The 15568-nt window shown below is 45.2% G+C and overlaps 1 protein-coding gene across 2 annotated transcripts in view; it reads left to right on the top strand.

The window, feature by feature from the left end:
- Positions 1-15568, top strand: part of ALPK3 (alpha kinase 3) — a 1254386-nt gene that overhangs the window by 1154480 nt on the left and 84338 nt on the right. For both annotated transcript variants that reach the window (XM_085643685.1, XM_085643684.1), the window contains one exon: positions 1660-1748. In XM_085643685.1, coding sequence (XP_085499811.1) covers positions 1660-1748 — 89 coding nt within the window. The remainder of the gene's footprint in view (positions 1-1659; positions 1749-15568) is intronic.

Below are 15568 nucleotides of genomic sequence, written 5' to 3' on the forward strand. Positions count from 1 at the left end.
AAAACTGGGCAGGAAAGGAAAAATAAAATGATAACAAAACGTGTTTATTATCGTTTTATTTTTCCTTTCCTGCCGTATTTGACGGGTGACATTAGTGATCTCCATTACCATCAAATGAGACACATTTATAGTGCTATATACCTCTAGCTGATTTGTAACTATGGGAGTCTTATCTAATACATGTAAGTAATAATAATACCAGCATTTGTAAAGCACGAACAATTACCTGAGGGTGTCAAGGCACTGGGGGCCCTCGGGAAAATTAAGGGAACTTTTGCCCAGAGTAACATGGTGCTGGGCTAACCTGCCACGGGATTCGAACCATGAGCCCCTGTGTTCCGGAGTCAGCAGCCCTGGCCGCTGCGCCACACCTCTTCCCCTGTTGTAACTGGTGTTGGCCAAAGAGAAGTGATCATAGTGCTGTGTAGTACCAGCCAACATGGGACGTTGGAAATACTTTGTCATGACATACAAAGAGGAATACTGATAGGACGGTGTGCTTCCAACCAACATAGAACTTTTAGTTTTGGTTGCTGTTGGACAATGTGAAACATTAGTAGTGCTATGTGCTGCCGGATGGTGAGAAGAAATGGTCCTACAATGTACTACTGGCCAAAGTGGTAAAATAGTAGTTCTGTGCTGCGTGGTTGTGGTTTGTGCCCACTGCCTAAACTCTGAGACTGAATGTTGGTGCCTTGTGTTGCTGGCCTGCAAGCCTGGGTAATAGGGCTTCATGCTGCCAGCCGTGCAAGACTAGGTAGCAATGTTGCAAACCCTGGCATTCGAGTTAACAGAAATGTCGGCCTTTTCCACTAAGATACAAGTGGTATGCTGGTCTCTTTTTAAAAAAATAGAAGTTCTTCTTTTACTATTCACCTCGTGATCTGTTTCACTGCATGGTTCTTCATTTTCTTTTTTTTGGTCACCAAAAAGGCAAAGCTATCCACACAGTTCCACGACATACAATTCAACTCCCCACATTTCCAATCCACACCACATCATTTGACACCAACCCACATAATTCAACTCAACAATGCAATTACGTAACACACCACATACATCCATTCCACACCACAGAATTCCACATCATGCCACAACAATCAACAGCACAACACATAATTAAACTCCACTACACAACACAAAATACCATTCCCCATAATTACACTCCATAACACACAATCCCATGCCACATAATTCCAGTACAATCAATACCACATAATTACTATCCACATAATTCCACTGCACATCATGCCACATAATTCTACTACACAAGTCCACTCCACGCGACAAAGTTCCACAAGTAACAATGCCAATGCAACCCACATAATTCCACAACACACCACATACATACACTCTATAACACATGGGGTAAAAGACATTTTCATTTACAACGCCAATAGCTCTAACTTGAGCAAATGCGAGCCCTATTGCATTTCCAGTGCTTATTGACATTTGAAGCGCCCTGAACCTTTAATCCTGCTACTTTAATACAGCTGTTTGCTCATTTACAACACTTAAACCACAGCTAACTACTGGTATCTAAAATGTATGCCTAGATCCTTTCATATAAATATCTGTGAAATATAAAAAGAGGGCATTCATTGGAGAATATCGCCTATGCCACAACTTAATGCTATGTTTTTGTCTTTAAAACTACAGAGTTGCAAAATTCAAAACACAACAAGAGAATATTGCAAAATATTTGCTGCAGAAGCACGGGTAGTCCCAAACTTCGGACAAATACCAGAGTAAGCGTTTATATCTTTTTATTTTTTCATAATGTGATTTTTATTCACTGTTTAATTATCTGTCCAGCATTCCCCAAATGTTCATACCTAATTTACATTCGTGGTTATAGTATAACAGATATATAGACTTTGTAATGAGCCATGAGTGTCAGGTTCAGCGCCCTGCTCTTGGCCTGGAGCGACCACTTTCATACTGTAATCATTCGTGAACCACGTTGTGTGGTTTCAATCATGAGTGTCCGATTACTTCAACTCTACACAAGCTATTCTGGGAGTTTTGTTATGATATTCTCAATATCAATGCGAATGATGTTAAATATAATCATCATTAATTCTGTGTGAAAGATTTTGTGGTGTGTACCAAATTGCATTAGGAAAACATTTTTTTTTTCAGGAATAAAGAAACATTAAAACGAGTATTTATATTTCCAAATATCTAAAGTAGCAAAATGATTGCATATGGAACACGTTTAAAGTTGAAAATCTAGTAAAATTGCAAGAATAACTCACTGCTAACAGAAGACTACTTTAAATTCTGTCCTGGATGATTGTAACGAAATGAAAACACGTGTTTACAGCTTACACATATCATTTTCCTCGCTTTGTAACACGTTTATTAATAATCAGTTATAAGTTTAGCTGATCGGTTTTGTTACATTATGAATCTGTAAAGGACCAAAAACTGAAAAACATTCTATTTACTAAATAACCCCTTAACTGATGAGGGTTCACCCCCAGCCTGTGGAGGTAACAGTGGTGGGGCCGCGTGAGGGGGGATTTCGAAGGACGATGCAGAGGGAAAATTATTTATTTAATTTTTCCTTAACATCATCCCTCAAAATCCCCCCGCTCGCATCCCCACCACTGTTACCTTCACGGACCCCTCCGGTCCCCTGCTCCCTAGCATCCCCTCCCTCCATCCGTCCCCGATGCAGAGCCCTTTTTTGATTATTTGGGGTCGCATAGGCCTCCATCGCTTTTTCCCCCACACCAGGTTTACACGCCGAATTTGTGTCCTTTTTTCCCAACGTTCTAGGGTTTGTGAAGGTACCCAGGGTTTGTGGATTCCATTGGAGGGGACTGTGAAGAAAGGCACAATACAATACAATATTTTATTTGATTCAGACCTCTGCTGAGATGAACAAAAACATACACATGAACTCATCCTTATTAAAATACAATCACAAAACTTTTAAAATTCATTATAAAAATAGAACAATAAAAATGCTTTCAAATCCACCTGTGCAACATTCTATTGAACACAAATTTTACGATTATGTGCTCTACTTTAAAACAATTAAAAAAAAACCTTTAAGGAATTTAAACAAGTTATGACAAACTAGTTCATTGGCTAGAGAGTTACACAGCATAATTAAGTCATGAGCTAGAGTCGCGTTATGCTTTAATTGGATTGGTTTTATAAATCGTCGTCGAACCTCTACCATTCTCGGGTTTGGACAAATTAGTAAAACATTAAATAAATCTTGTCGTCCTCCTTTACACAATTCACATAGGCCTTTATTGTTATTTATACCGTCCCAAATGGCTAGGTATGTTGCTAATGGGAGTATTCCCATACGTAAAAGAAGAATACAACGTCTTACCCCGTGTTCTAATTGAAATTGTAAATAGGGCGCATGGGTTTTAAAATCTATGCCTTCAGCAAACGCTTTATATTGCTTTAGCTGAATGCAATATTTTTTGTCATTTTCGTAACTGATTCTAGGAGTCAGACATTTTAAAAAGAGCTTCAAATGTGCTGGGGACCACTCCTGTAAAAGTGCTACAGTGCATTGAGAAACCTCAACACCCTTTGACAAATTCCTATTAAAAGTATACCGAGATGCTTCCTCTCTGAAAGTCTCCAATTTTAAGATATACCTTAAAGTGTCTGGTGCTGCGTGTAATAGATTATACGCCCACCTTATGATGTTAGAAATTGTTCAAGCAAAAATTCCCGTTAGAGATAATTCCAGACGAAGAGCTTGTACTGTTACTGACTGAGACACCTTTACTAATTTTCAAAGTATGATTCCCTCCTTTACCTTTATAGATTGCCATGTTTTAATTTGTGGGATTTCCATAGCATATGATAGAATCGGTGTTATTTTCATACAATAAACCTCCAACATAGCTTTAAAGTGAAAAAAGGCACAATACAGCAAAATTTTGAGTTTTAGGGAGAACAATTGGAAAAAGTGCTCTGCAAAAAAGTGTCTTTTTCTCCTACAAATGGCATCAATGAAAGGTTAGTTGTACTAAAGTAACCATCTTCCTAGATTTCAGGAACATGCATAGCTGAATCCAAAACCTTTTTTTTTTTAACAAAGTTTTGGTATTTTTCAAAGCGGTAGCAAATCTTTCCTAATTTTTGTGCTTTCTACCTACTTCTAGTTTGTGGTGGAAACCACTATGAACCCCATGGGTGATCACAGAAAGCTATAGATATCTGAAAAATAGACACAATTCAGAATTCGGCAAGGGTTCGTTTGTGTCGAACCCTCAAGGTTTTCTCAAAGAAACTAACTGTTAAAATAAATAAATATTGAAAAACAGTAGAAAAAAATGGCAGTTTGTGATGTTTTCATCTCTACGTTTTTGTCACGAAGGCCGATATACAGAAGCAATATACCACTATGTCTGCTAGACCCTTTTAGTTGCAGGTATATACAGCGTTTGTAGGTTGCCCAAGATTCCGAGGTACGCAGAGCCAACAACTGAGCTGCATCTTACAATGGTTTTTTATCGTGTACTGACTATAGAGCAATTCATTTGGTAAAATATGTAGAGAAAATGGGCACCAAGGAAACCTACTTATTTATGAAATGGACACATGATAAAGAGTTTAGGACGAGTGGGTATTTGTACAACTCTGAATTTGTGGGTACCCATACTAGCATTGGATTCAGAGGGCATTTTTCAAAATGTCTTTTTTCTTACACAGTGGCTTACATTTGGAAGGCACAAATGCGGACACATCCAGTTGATAATAACAATTGTTCCACTATTCTGTGTTCCTGCATGTTTCCCAATAAAAATGGTACCTCACTTTTGCGTCTAGGCCTAGTACCCGTGACAGGAAAGGACCCAAAATGCAACATAGACACATCACATTTTACCACTGAAAACTGACCCTTTTTTACAATGTGGGTATCTAAGGAGTTTGGGCTTAACTCAGGCAGGACCTAGAGAAAGCTAGCACACCGGTACATTTTGTTAAACTATACACCCAGGAGAATCCAGGGTGAGGGGATTTACATTAGTTTTCCTACCTAGAAGCCTTTGCAAACCTCATCCTCTGACTAAAAACACACATTTTCATCACATTTCTGCGTGGAACACTTCTGGAATCTGTAGAGAGCCAGACATTTCCTACCAAGTTTCCCATTAAAAATTGTACTTCAGGCGCGGCCTGGTGCACGGTAATTTGGACGTGCCCCTCTTCTGCTCCAGCTCCCGCTTGCCATTTATGCTTATTTCATGCTCAGGGAACAAGTACAAATGGCACTGTTGGGTGTTGTAGCCGAGGGTCACCCTCTGGAACAGATGGCTGGGGCCTGATTACTGCCAAAACACCCCAGGGTGGCACTGCTCAACCCGGGTGGGAGCTGTGTCCTGCCTGCCGCTTTTGGGGCCTGTGCCGTGGAAGATCGGGCTGACTTCTGTGGGCCTTGCGACGGTCCTAATGGAGCCTGCCCGTGACCTGTGGACTGACGGTGGGCCCCCACCAGGAGAGCTCCCCTCTGTAAACTCCCTGCAGCCTGCTCGCGTTCCCGCTATTGGCAGGGACTGCAATCTTGCCTTGCTTCCCCTTCTGAGCAGTGAGGAGCTGCGGGTGCCACGCTGTGGAGTAGAGGCTGCCTAAAGCGGGACTCCAGACACTGCTGGTTGGTCCTGTTGTGGCCTTGAACTTACTGTCCCCCCCTACATTGACCGGACCTCCATATTGACTGCCAGTGGCTTCCAGTTGGAGAGGCTTGTGGGACATTTTGTGACACCCCCGAGATCTCTTCTGGCCCTGGCATCACATCAGCGACTGACCCCCCCAGGTGAGAAGGGACCTCTGGGGACGCAGCCTGCTTGTACACAGCACACTCTGCACAACTGTCACCTGCGAACCCGTCCTAACCTCATGGGCCGCCCGAGGCCTTGCTGGATTTGCTGTCTGAGCTTTGTTTTGCGCTGTGGCCTGGGGGGATGAGATTGCAGCATTTGGACCCCAGCCCAGGGCCCGATTGACCGTAGCGGGCGCTGGGCATTTCCCCTGTGGGCCGCCAGGGTGGGGGCTGGTTTTGGGCCCCTGGGGGGCTAGTTTTGTTACCGGGGGGCAGCAATATTGGCCCCCTGTAGCAAAACCAGCTGAAATCGGCCCTAGAAAACAGCTCGGCCGTACCCCTCCCTGCACAGCGGGGAGGCCGGCCGAGCAGTTTACCAGTGCCAGTTTCGGTTCCCAGTCCTGCCCTGCCCCAGCCGCGAAGATTATGCTGTGACCCCGGGCTCTCCATGTCAACAGACTAAATCCATATGTCGACAGGGCTGACATGGGCTTGCTCATGGCAACTGATGAGGGACAGGAGGAAGAGAGTGACCCACTCCCTGACCAGCTCTCTCAGAACCCTGATGATGGGCAAGTAGATGGTGTAGCCTTGGCAGGCAGCCTCACTGTCCAGCAACAAACTGACTGCAGAAAAGTTCCCAGCCAGTTTAGGCATATGTTCTCACTGACTCCAAGTCAGACTACCTAGTACACTCATGAAGTGGATACTGGGGACAGTCTGGCTGTTAAAAATAAGATTTACAGGCAACCTGATCATGTCAGGGACTGTATCAGGACAGAAGTCCAGAAGATGTTTGATTTGGGAGTTATTGAACCCTCAGATAGCCCTTGGGCTAGTCCAGTAGTCCTTGTGCCTAAACCTCACACCAAAGCTGGCAAGAGAGAGATGAGGTTTTGTGTAGACTACAGGGGTCTCAATGCAGTCACTAAGACTGATGCCCATCCCATCCCAAGGGCAGATGAGCTTATAGATACTTTGGCCTCAGCCAAGTTTCTGAGCACATTTGACTTGACAGCTGGCTACCTGCAGATCAGACTAGCTGATGATGCAAAGCCAAAGACAGCATTTACGACCTCTAGTGTGCACTACCAATTTGTGGTGATGCCCTTTGGTTTGAAGAATGCACCTGCCACTTTCCAAAGGTTGGTGAATACAGTCCTTACAGGCCTGGATGCCTATAGTGCAGCATATCTAGATGACATTGCTGTCTTTAGCTCCACCTGGGAGGATCACCTGGTCCACCTGAGGAATGTTTTGGAGGCCCTGCAAAAAGCAGGCCTAACTATCAAGCCCACTAAGTGCCAGATAGGGCAGAGTCAGGTTGTGTACCTGGGCCACCTTGTAGGTGGAGGCCAGGTTCAACTATTGCAGAGCACAATCCAGACCATAATGCTCCAACCACCCAGACTCGGGTCAGAGCTTTCTTGGGCCTGACTGGGTACTACAGAAGATTTGTAAAAGGTTATGGTTCCATAGTGACTCCATTGAATGACCTTACTTCTAAGAAAATGCCCAAGAAAGTTCAGTGGACAGTTAGCTGTCAAAAGGCATTTGATGACCTGAAGCAGGCCATGTGCACTGCTCACATTCTTTGTTCAGACAGACCATAAGCCTCTTTTATGGCTAAAACAGATGAAGGGTCAAAACCCCAAACTTTTAAGGTGGTCCATTTCCCTACAGGGGATGGACTATACAGTGGAACATAGACCTGGGAGTAACCATGCCAATGCAGATGGACTCTCCAGATACTTCCACTTAGATCATGAAGACTCAACTGGTCAAGGTTAGTTTAATGTCCCTGCGTTTGGGGGGGGGGGGTTGTGTAGGAGAGTAGGATCTGCTTCTTATGGTTACCCCCACTTTTTGCTGATGTTTCACTGTGTTTTGACTTTAGTCTGGCTGTGGCCCTGCTATCCAGGACCCCAGCCTAGCTGCTTCTTCTCTAAATTGATTCCATGTACCTTAGATACACTCCAGATTGGATTCTGGGGTACTCTTATAAGCCCCTAGTATATGGTATACTATGTACCCAGGGCATAGGTACCCCAGAGGCCTACCAGGGGCTTCAGCATGTATTATGCCACCCCTGGGAAGCCTTCTAAAATGACACCACAGGACTGCTACTGCAGCCTGAGTGAGGTGGTGCATGCACCCCTTACTGAGATATAGGTTCACTATATCTCACCCTATCACTGCACATATAAACCTATCAGTCACCCCTATTTCAGGTCTTACTAATCCTGAAGGCAGGGTGCTTGGTTTTATGTGAGGCTGTGCCCATGCATGAGCATAGCCCCTCGGCAGCCTTCGGAATCTATTCTCCGGGGTTGTCTGAGATGCAGCCTAACCATATACTCTTAAGTGCAATATAACCTCGCTGTAAATGCTAGCTTTGGGGTGGCTACTCGGAAACATGTTGTGTTTGGTGTCAAACACCTTGGAAACATACCCCCACACCAGTAACTGGTGTGGGAGTATGATCCCACCCTTCTAGAGGGAGAGACATGACAGGACCGGTATACCCAGTACCAGCTAACAGAGCCCTGGCATCACAGAATGGATGCTGCCAGCCACAGACACAAGTCTGGCCTCCTGCTGCTGACCGAAACTCCGGCAGGAGAAGCCTGGACAATAGGTTTCCTGTCTCAGGGAGGTGTTACCACCTCCCAGACAGGCTTACAATACAAGTGTATTAGGGCTGAGTGGGTGCACTCCAAGAGTGCTGTGAAGTTCAGCACTGGGGGCACATTTGGTGTCCCTGTCCATAGTACAGTTCAAACCGGTTGCAGGGGCTACCAGCCCCTGCTCTGGCGAGAAACTGGACAAAGGAAATGGGTGTAGCCACCCCTCTTTCCAAACCCTCCCATAGGTGGGTCCCCTGAGTTAGTCCAACCCCTTCCTTGGGTATAAAGAAGTAACCCCTGACTACATAACTTTAGATATCCCTGGACGAAACTCTGAAACTGAATCCTGGAACTTCAACGATCTACACAACGCTAGATGACTGAAGAATCTCACTTGGAGTAAAGGAGTTACTCCCCTGCTTGGCAGGCACCAAAGACGCAGCTCCCGCCCGACTCCGAAGTATTCGCAACACAGGAGGTGGGTTTCTAGATTTCCTAGAGGCTGACCCCAGTCCCCAGCAAAGCTGAGACCCATAGCCCTCGTGGGTACCGTGGAACCGGAACCCCTGGACACCATGCACATTTGCAAGTGCATTAGCGTCTCGATGTCCCTTGAGGCTGTGCATTGGGTTACTTGTAGCCCAGACCCCGAGCACCTTTTCCACCGAAGATTTCTGGCCTACACTCCACGAGAGTTCCATGAGTCTGCCCTTTGTATTTTCGCACGGGGTACCTTCGCGATCCCTGGTCCGTTGACTAGTCGGTCCCTGTGAAGGCGACTCTAACTTTTATTGGGCTTCCCTGGTTGCTCCAGACGTGCCCTGCCTCTCCATTGCTTGGGGAGTCTCCAGGACCTTGCTGGTCTGCACCGAAGCATCTTTCCTCTTCCTGCGTGGGTTGCTGTTGCCAAGGCTTGTTGTGTCCAATCAGCACTCGACATCCTTCGTGGGACAGCTCGAATCCAGCTCCTGGTTGTCGTCGACACCTCCTGGTCTTCGTGGCTGAAGAGTCAAGCTTCCCCTCCTCGCACCTGAAGCTCCCGACATCGGTGGTCACTCGACTGTCGTGCCCCTAGTCACTGGCAAGTCACCCAGACTCTGTCCCATCTGCTTTCAGGTTCTTCACATCATCGATCCAGGCTTGGATCTCTTCGGACACTTCTCCTCTTCCCGACAGCAGCACTTTGCAGCATCTCGCCATTGGAAACGACGACGCGACCCGACACCATTTGACACCTATGCACCCGGCTTCCCTGGGTGAGGTAACACGAGTACTACGGTGCTCCCGTGGGTGTTGGCCCTAGAACCATCTAAGTCCGAAAGGGTTTGTTCCTAGTCCACCTATAAGTGTCCTTAAACTTTAAAATTCAAACCGCGACTTTCCCCATAGAAGCTAACAGAGCTCGCGGCTGTGTTCTCACACTGCAGACGTCCCCCGTGGGTCCCCTGTGTCACTACCTTGGGTGGTTCTGTGGGGTCCCAGCGATTCTACAGGCTCTAGGCCTTGTGTCTAGTCAAGTCGTGGTTCTTATACCACTTTCTTAATATATGGTTTGGTTCGCCCCTAGGGCCTATCGTATATTGTGCTAATTTACTGTGATATATTAAGTGCAACATATGTGCTTTGACCTCTAGCCTCATAAAGAGATTAGTAGGGTGTGTTTAGGAATAAATATATATATTTTATATATATACCTGGTGTGGATCTCCTTTCACTTGGTCATTAAAGAGATTATAGACTGGTAAAACAAGCTGCTTTACATTCCTCCAAGAATTAGCCTGAAGTATGCTCTCTATAGCTACCAGTAGGATAGCTTTCAAATAAGGTTGTCTTTAACATATCACCTCTAAGGGGTTGTTTGGACTGGTGCAAGGTGCCCACTACAACTAGTGGACAGCATATACCAGGCCAACTTCTCACAACGGTTTCAGGGTATCACCCTTCATCAGCAAGGCTCGCTTGAATCCAATGGTGTAGTGACCATGGGACCCACGTCTGGGCATACCCTTCCCACGTAGGGCGAAATATGCAAAAGAAACAATTGACGGACGGAATGCTGGACAATGCAAACAGTCACCCCCAGTTACAAGGATCTGGGTTTAATCCATCATTCTTTTTCTCACCACACCACCCCAGTTTTGTTAATAAATAATTCCTAAATAAAAATATTAATTAGTATGAAAATTATTTTTGCATTTTATTTATAATAATATTTGTAGTTATTTTGTAATATGTGTTTAACATTGTAATATGCTTTTATTTGTTACAATTTTTAATATTAAATATGTTTGTATTTTTTTTTGTACATATATTTGTTTTTCTTTATTTACTTTATTTATTAAATAGTTGTATTTTGTTTGTTTTTAATGTAACTCTGACTGGAGTGGGAATAGTAAATGTTACCCCTACGCAATCCAACACTTTCTCCACTGTTGCACTCATTAGAGTGGGAATAGTGAATTTTGCTTCTCTGCAATCCAACTCTTTTACTACTGTTGCATTTACTGAAGGGAGAGTTGTACATTTTACCCAGCTTTATTATTTTTGTGTTGCATGAAATGATGAAGTGGGAGTAGTAATTTAATTTATAATTTACTATAATAGTTTGCGTAGTTTTGTATAAATTGTAGTAGGAATAGTATATTTATTACATTTATATTTTACAATTTATTTTATAGTGTTATAATTTATATTATTATGTTTTTGTTTATTTAAAATTATAATATTTATAGTTATTAATGTTTTAATGTGTAACATATTTTTATTAACTATTTAAGTTGTTTACTTTTTTAATGTATTTTGAATTTCTTATATAGATTTTATGTTATTGGCATATGTGCATATATATATATATATATATATATATATATATATATATATATATATATATATATATATATATATATATATATATATATATATATATATATATATATATGTCCCAAAGATGCCTCTGAGCTCAAAGACGCCACTCCACACGAGGACAGCTTGACAAAGCTTTTATTTTGAAACCGGCTCACCTTCCCAAACAAATGACTGTCCCTTACGCGTTTCGATGCACATGCATCCTATTCATAGGGCCGAGGGAACAACAAAAACACGGATCAGATTCCAGCCTCTTTTCTCCCATTATGCATCCACCCTCCAATGAGGGGCCTGCTGGGTGCTGTAGTCTCGATAATTCCCCTCCGGTGGGGTCCGTGTAAATGTCGATATTTAAAAAACTCCCCCAATATTTTCCACAGTGTCTGGCCCTCCAGTGGGCCTCAGGAAAATGCTCCGGTTTCACAATGAAAGTTCCTCATGTGCTGGAAAAAGGCTGCCGTTCCTTGACAACCACACAGACCTGTTTACAATCCACCAGGCGGTGCAATCTTCCACGGCCGAGGCCGCCGTGTTGAACATGTCCCAAAGATGCCTCTGAGCTCAAAGACGCCACTCCACACGAGGACAGCTTGACAAAGCTTTAATTTTGAAACCGGCTCACCTTCCCAAACAAATGACTGTCCCTTACGCGTTTCGATGCACATGCATCTTATTCATAGGGCCGAGGGAACAACAAAAACACGGATCAGATTCCAGCCTCTTTTCTCCCATTATGCATCCACCCTCCAATGAGCGGCCTGCTGGGTGCTGTAGTCTCGATAATTCCCCTCCGGTGGGGTCCGTGTAAATGTCGATATTTAAAAAAACTCCCCCAATATTTTCCACAGTGTCTGGCCCTCCAGTGGGCCTCAGGAAAATGCTCCGGTTTCACAATGAAAGTTCCTCATGTGCTGGAAAAAGGCTGCCGTTCCTTGACAACCCCACAGACCTGTTTACAATCCACCAGGCGGTGCAATCTTCCACGGCCGAGGCCGCCGTGTTGAACATGTCCCAAAGATGCCTCTGAGCTCAAAGACGCCACTCCACACGAGGACAGCTTGACAAAGCTTTAATTTTGAAACCGGCTCACTTTCCCAAACAAATGACTGTCCCTTACGCGTTTCGATGCACATGCATCTTATTCATAGGGCCGAGGGAACAACAAAAATACGGATCAGATTCCAGCCTCTTTTCTCCCATTCTGCATCCACCCTCCAATGAGCGGCCTGCTGGGTGCTGTAGTCTCGATAATTCCCCTCCGGTGGGGTCCGTGTAAATGTCGATATTTAAAAAACTCCCCCAATATTTTCCACAGTGTCTGGCCCTCCAGTGGGCCTCAGGAAAAAGCTCAGAGGCATTCATATGTATATATATATATATATATTCACACCAATACCCACTAAGAAATGGGTCCGACACATGCTTAGAGGCTGAATATGAAATTTATTACTATTCAGGCTTAGATCACAAAGTCTTGTAAAAGATGGTGAAACGCTGGGCAGATGCGTTTCAGCCTGTCGGCTTTCCTCAGTGCCCGCTTCACTTCTTATTTCATTTAGGGGGCTTGTTTTTAAGAAGACTCCGGTAATGTTTGCTCATTGGTGCAAACACTCTGGCCCGCCCTCCACGACTTCCAGCCATGACAGTCCTGCGTGGATCCATGCCGGCTTTTTAGTGTTCCCCGTTGGTGAATGCTGATACAGTGAACAGCTTCCTCATACACCAGGTGGTGTCCCAATCTCTGTTGGCCATAGAAAGCACTTCTCCCCCGGCGATCCACGCAGGGAGTAAAGGTGACAATATCCACTCCAGCCTCCTCAAACAGCATACAACTGCTTCCTTTTTCCCCATACGGCCACAAACTCAGGTGAGTATCTTGGACCATCCGGGGGGGCGTCGCGCTGTGTCCTTCCTCACCATACCACTCGACACAGGCGTTGCGCGAAGCTCCAAATCAAAAGGGCGTGCCGGTCAAGCGGTGCCTGTAACCGCTAAAATATTCACACCAATACCCACTAAGAAATGGGTCCGACACATGCTTAGAGGCTGAATATGAAATTTATTACTATTCAGGCTTAGATCACAAAGTCTTGTAAAAGATGGTGAAACGCTGGGCAGACGCGTTTCAGCCTGTCGGCTTTCCTCAGTGCCCGCTTCACTTCTTATTTCATTTAGGGGGCTTGTTTTTAAGAAGACTCCGGTAATGTTTGCTCATTGGTGCAAACACTCTGGCCCGCCCTCCACGACTTCCAGCCATGACAGTCCTGCGTGGATCCATGCCGGCTTTTTAGTGCTCCCCGTTGGTGAATGCTGATACAGTGAACAGCTTCCTCATACACCAGGTGGTGTCCCAATCTCTGTTGGCCATAGAAAGCACTTCTCCCCCGGCGATCCACGCAGGGAGTAAAGGTGACAATATCCACTCCAGCCTCCTCAAACAGCATACAACTGCTTCCTTTTTCCCCATACGGCCACAAACTCAGGTGAGTATCTTGGACCATCCGGGGGGGCGTCGCGCTGTGTCCTTCCACACCATACCACTCGACACAGGCGTTGCGCGAAGCTCCAAATCAAAAGGGCGAGCCGGTCAAGCAGTGCCTGTAACCGCTAAAATATTCACACCAATACCCACTAAGAAATGGGTCCGACACATGCTTAGAGGCTGAATATGAAATTTATTACTATTCAGGCTTAGATCACAAAGTCCTGTAAAAGATGGTGAAACGCTGGGCAGACGCGTTTCAGCCTGTCGGCTTTCCTCAGTGCCCACTTCACTTCTTATTTCATTTAGGGGGCTTGTTTTTAAGAAGACTCCGGTAATGTTTGCTCATTGGTGCAAACACTCTGGCCCGCCCTCCACGACTTCCAGCCATGACAGTCCTGCGTGGATCCATGCCGGCTTTTTAGTGCTCCCCGTTGGTGAATGCTGATACAGTGAACAGCTTCCTCATACACCAGGTGGTGTCCCAATCTCTGTTGGCCATAGAAAGCACTTCTCCCCCGGCGATCCACGCAGGGAGTAAAGGTGACAATATCCACTCCAGCCTCCTCAAACAGCATACAACTGCTTCCTTTTTCCCCATACGGCCACAAACTCAGGTGAGTATCTTGGACCATCCGGGGGGGCGTCGCGCTGTGTCCTTCCACACCATACCACTCGACACAGGCGTTGCGCGAAGCTCCAAATCAAAAGGGCGAGCCGGTCAAGCAGTGCCTGTAACCGCTAAAATATTCACACCAATACCCACTAAGAAATGGGTCCGACACATGCTTAGAGGCTGAATATGAAATTTATTACTATTCAGGCTTAGATCACAAAGTCCTGTAAAAGATGGTGAAACGCTGGGCAGACGCGTTTCAGCCTGTCGGCTTTCCTCAGTGCCCACTTCACTTCTTATTTCATTTAGGGGGCTTGTTTTTAAGAAGACTCCGGTAATGTTTGCTCATTGGTGCAAACACTCTGGCCCGCCCTCCACGACTTCCAGCCATGACAGTCCTGCGTGGATCCATGCCGGCTTTTTAGTGCTCCCCGTTGGTGAATGCTGATACAGTGAACAGCTTCCTCATACACCAGGTGGTGTCCCAATCTCTGTTGGCCATAGAAAGCACTTCTCCCCCGGCGATCCACGCATGTGGAGAGGTGTGGCTCACTAGTTAGAGGCGGCAGACCCGTAAGCAGAGAATCGGCCAGGGACCAGGGTTCAATTCCCGACGCGGCAGGGCCGTGGACCAGGGTCAAAACGGACTCGATAATTCTCGCCTCGGTACCTACTCTAACCAGGAACACACTCGGCAACTCTGGGCATTAAGCTTGCCTCATCTCTACAACGGCCCCCCACAGACGCCGGGGATGCCTGGTTTCACCTTGGAGATTCCCAGAATGGGACCATCTCACAGGGATAGCCAGGACGGGTTCCCCAGTGGTCTACAGCGCCGGGACGCCCCGTTGCTGGGGCAGCTGTGCGCTTTACAAATCTACAACATTTACATTTACATTTATATATATATATATATATATATATATATATATATATATATATATATATATATGTGTGTTATATTTTTATATTAGCAAAAAAATTAAAATCATAATATAAATTCAAATATCTGACAGAGACATCTAGCTGCAGATTCCTTACCTTTGATTTTCCAGGTGTCAGGCTGGATTCTGTAGATTTTTGATAGCAGTACCCCTGCTCGCCAATAGGTCACCTTGGTCTACTCCGCGTGACGTCGTAGGTGTCGGGTTCGTCGTCGTCATGAAGTCTGCGTC

This window comes from Triturus cristatus, chromosome 3_1, assembly GCF_964204655.1.
Source record: "Triturus cristatus chromosome 3_1, aTriCri1.1, whole genome shotgun sequence".
In the NCBI taxonomy this organism is placed as follows: Eukaryota; Metazoa; Chordata; class Amphibia; order Caudata; family Salamandridae; genus Triturus; species Triturus cristatus.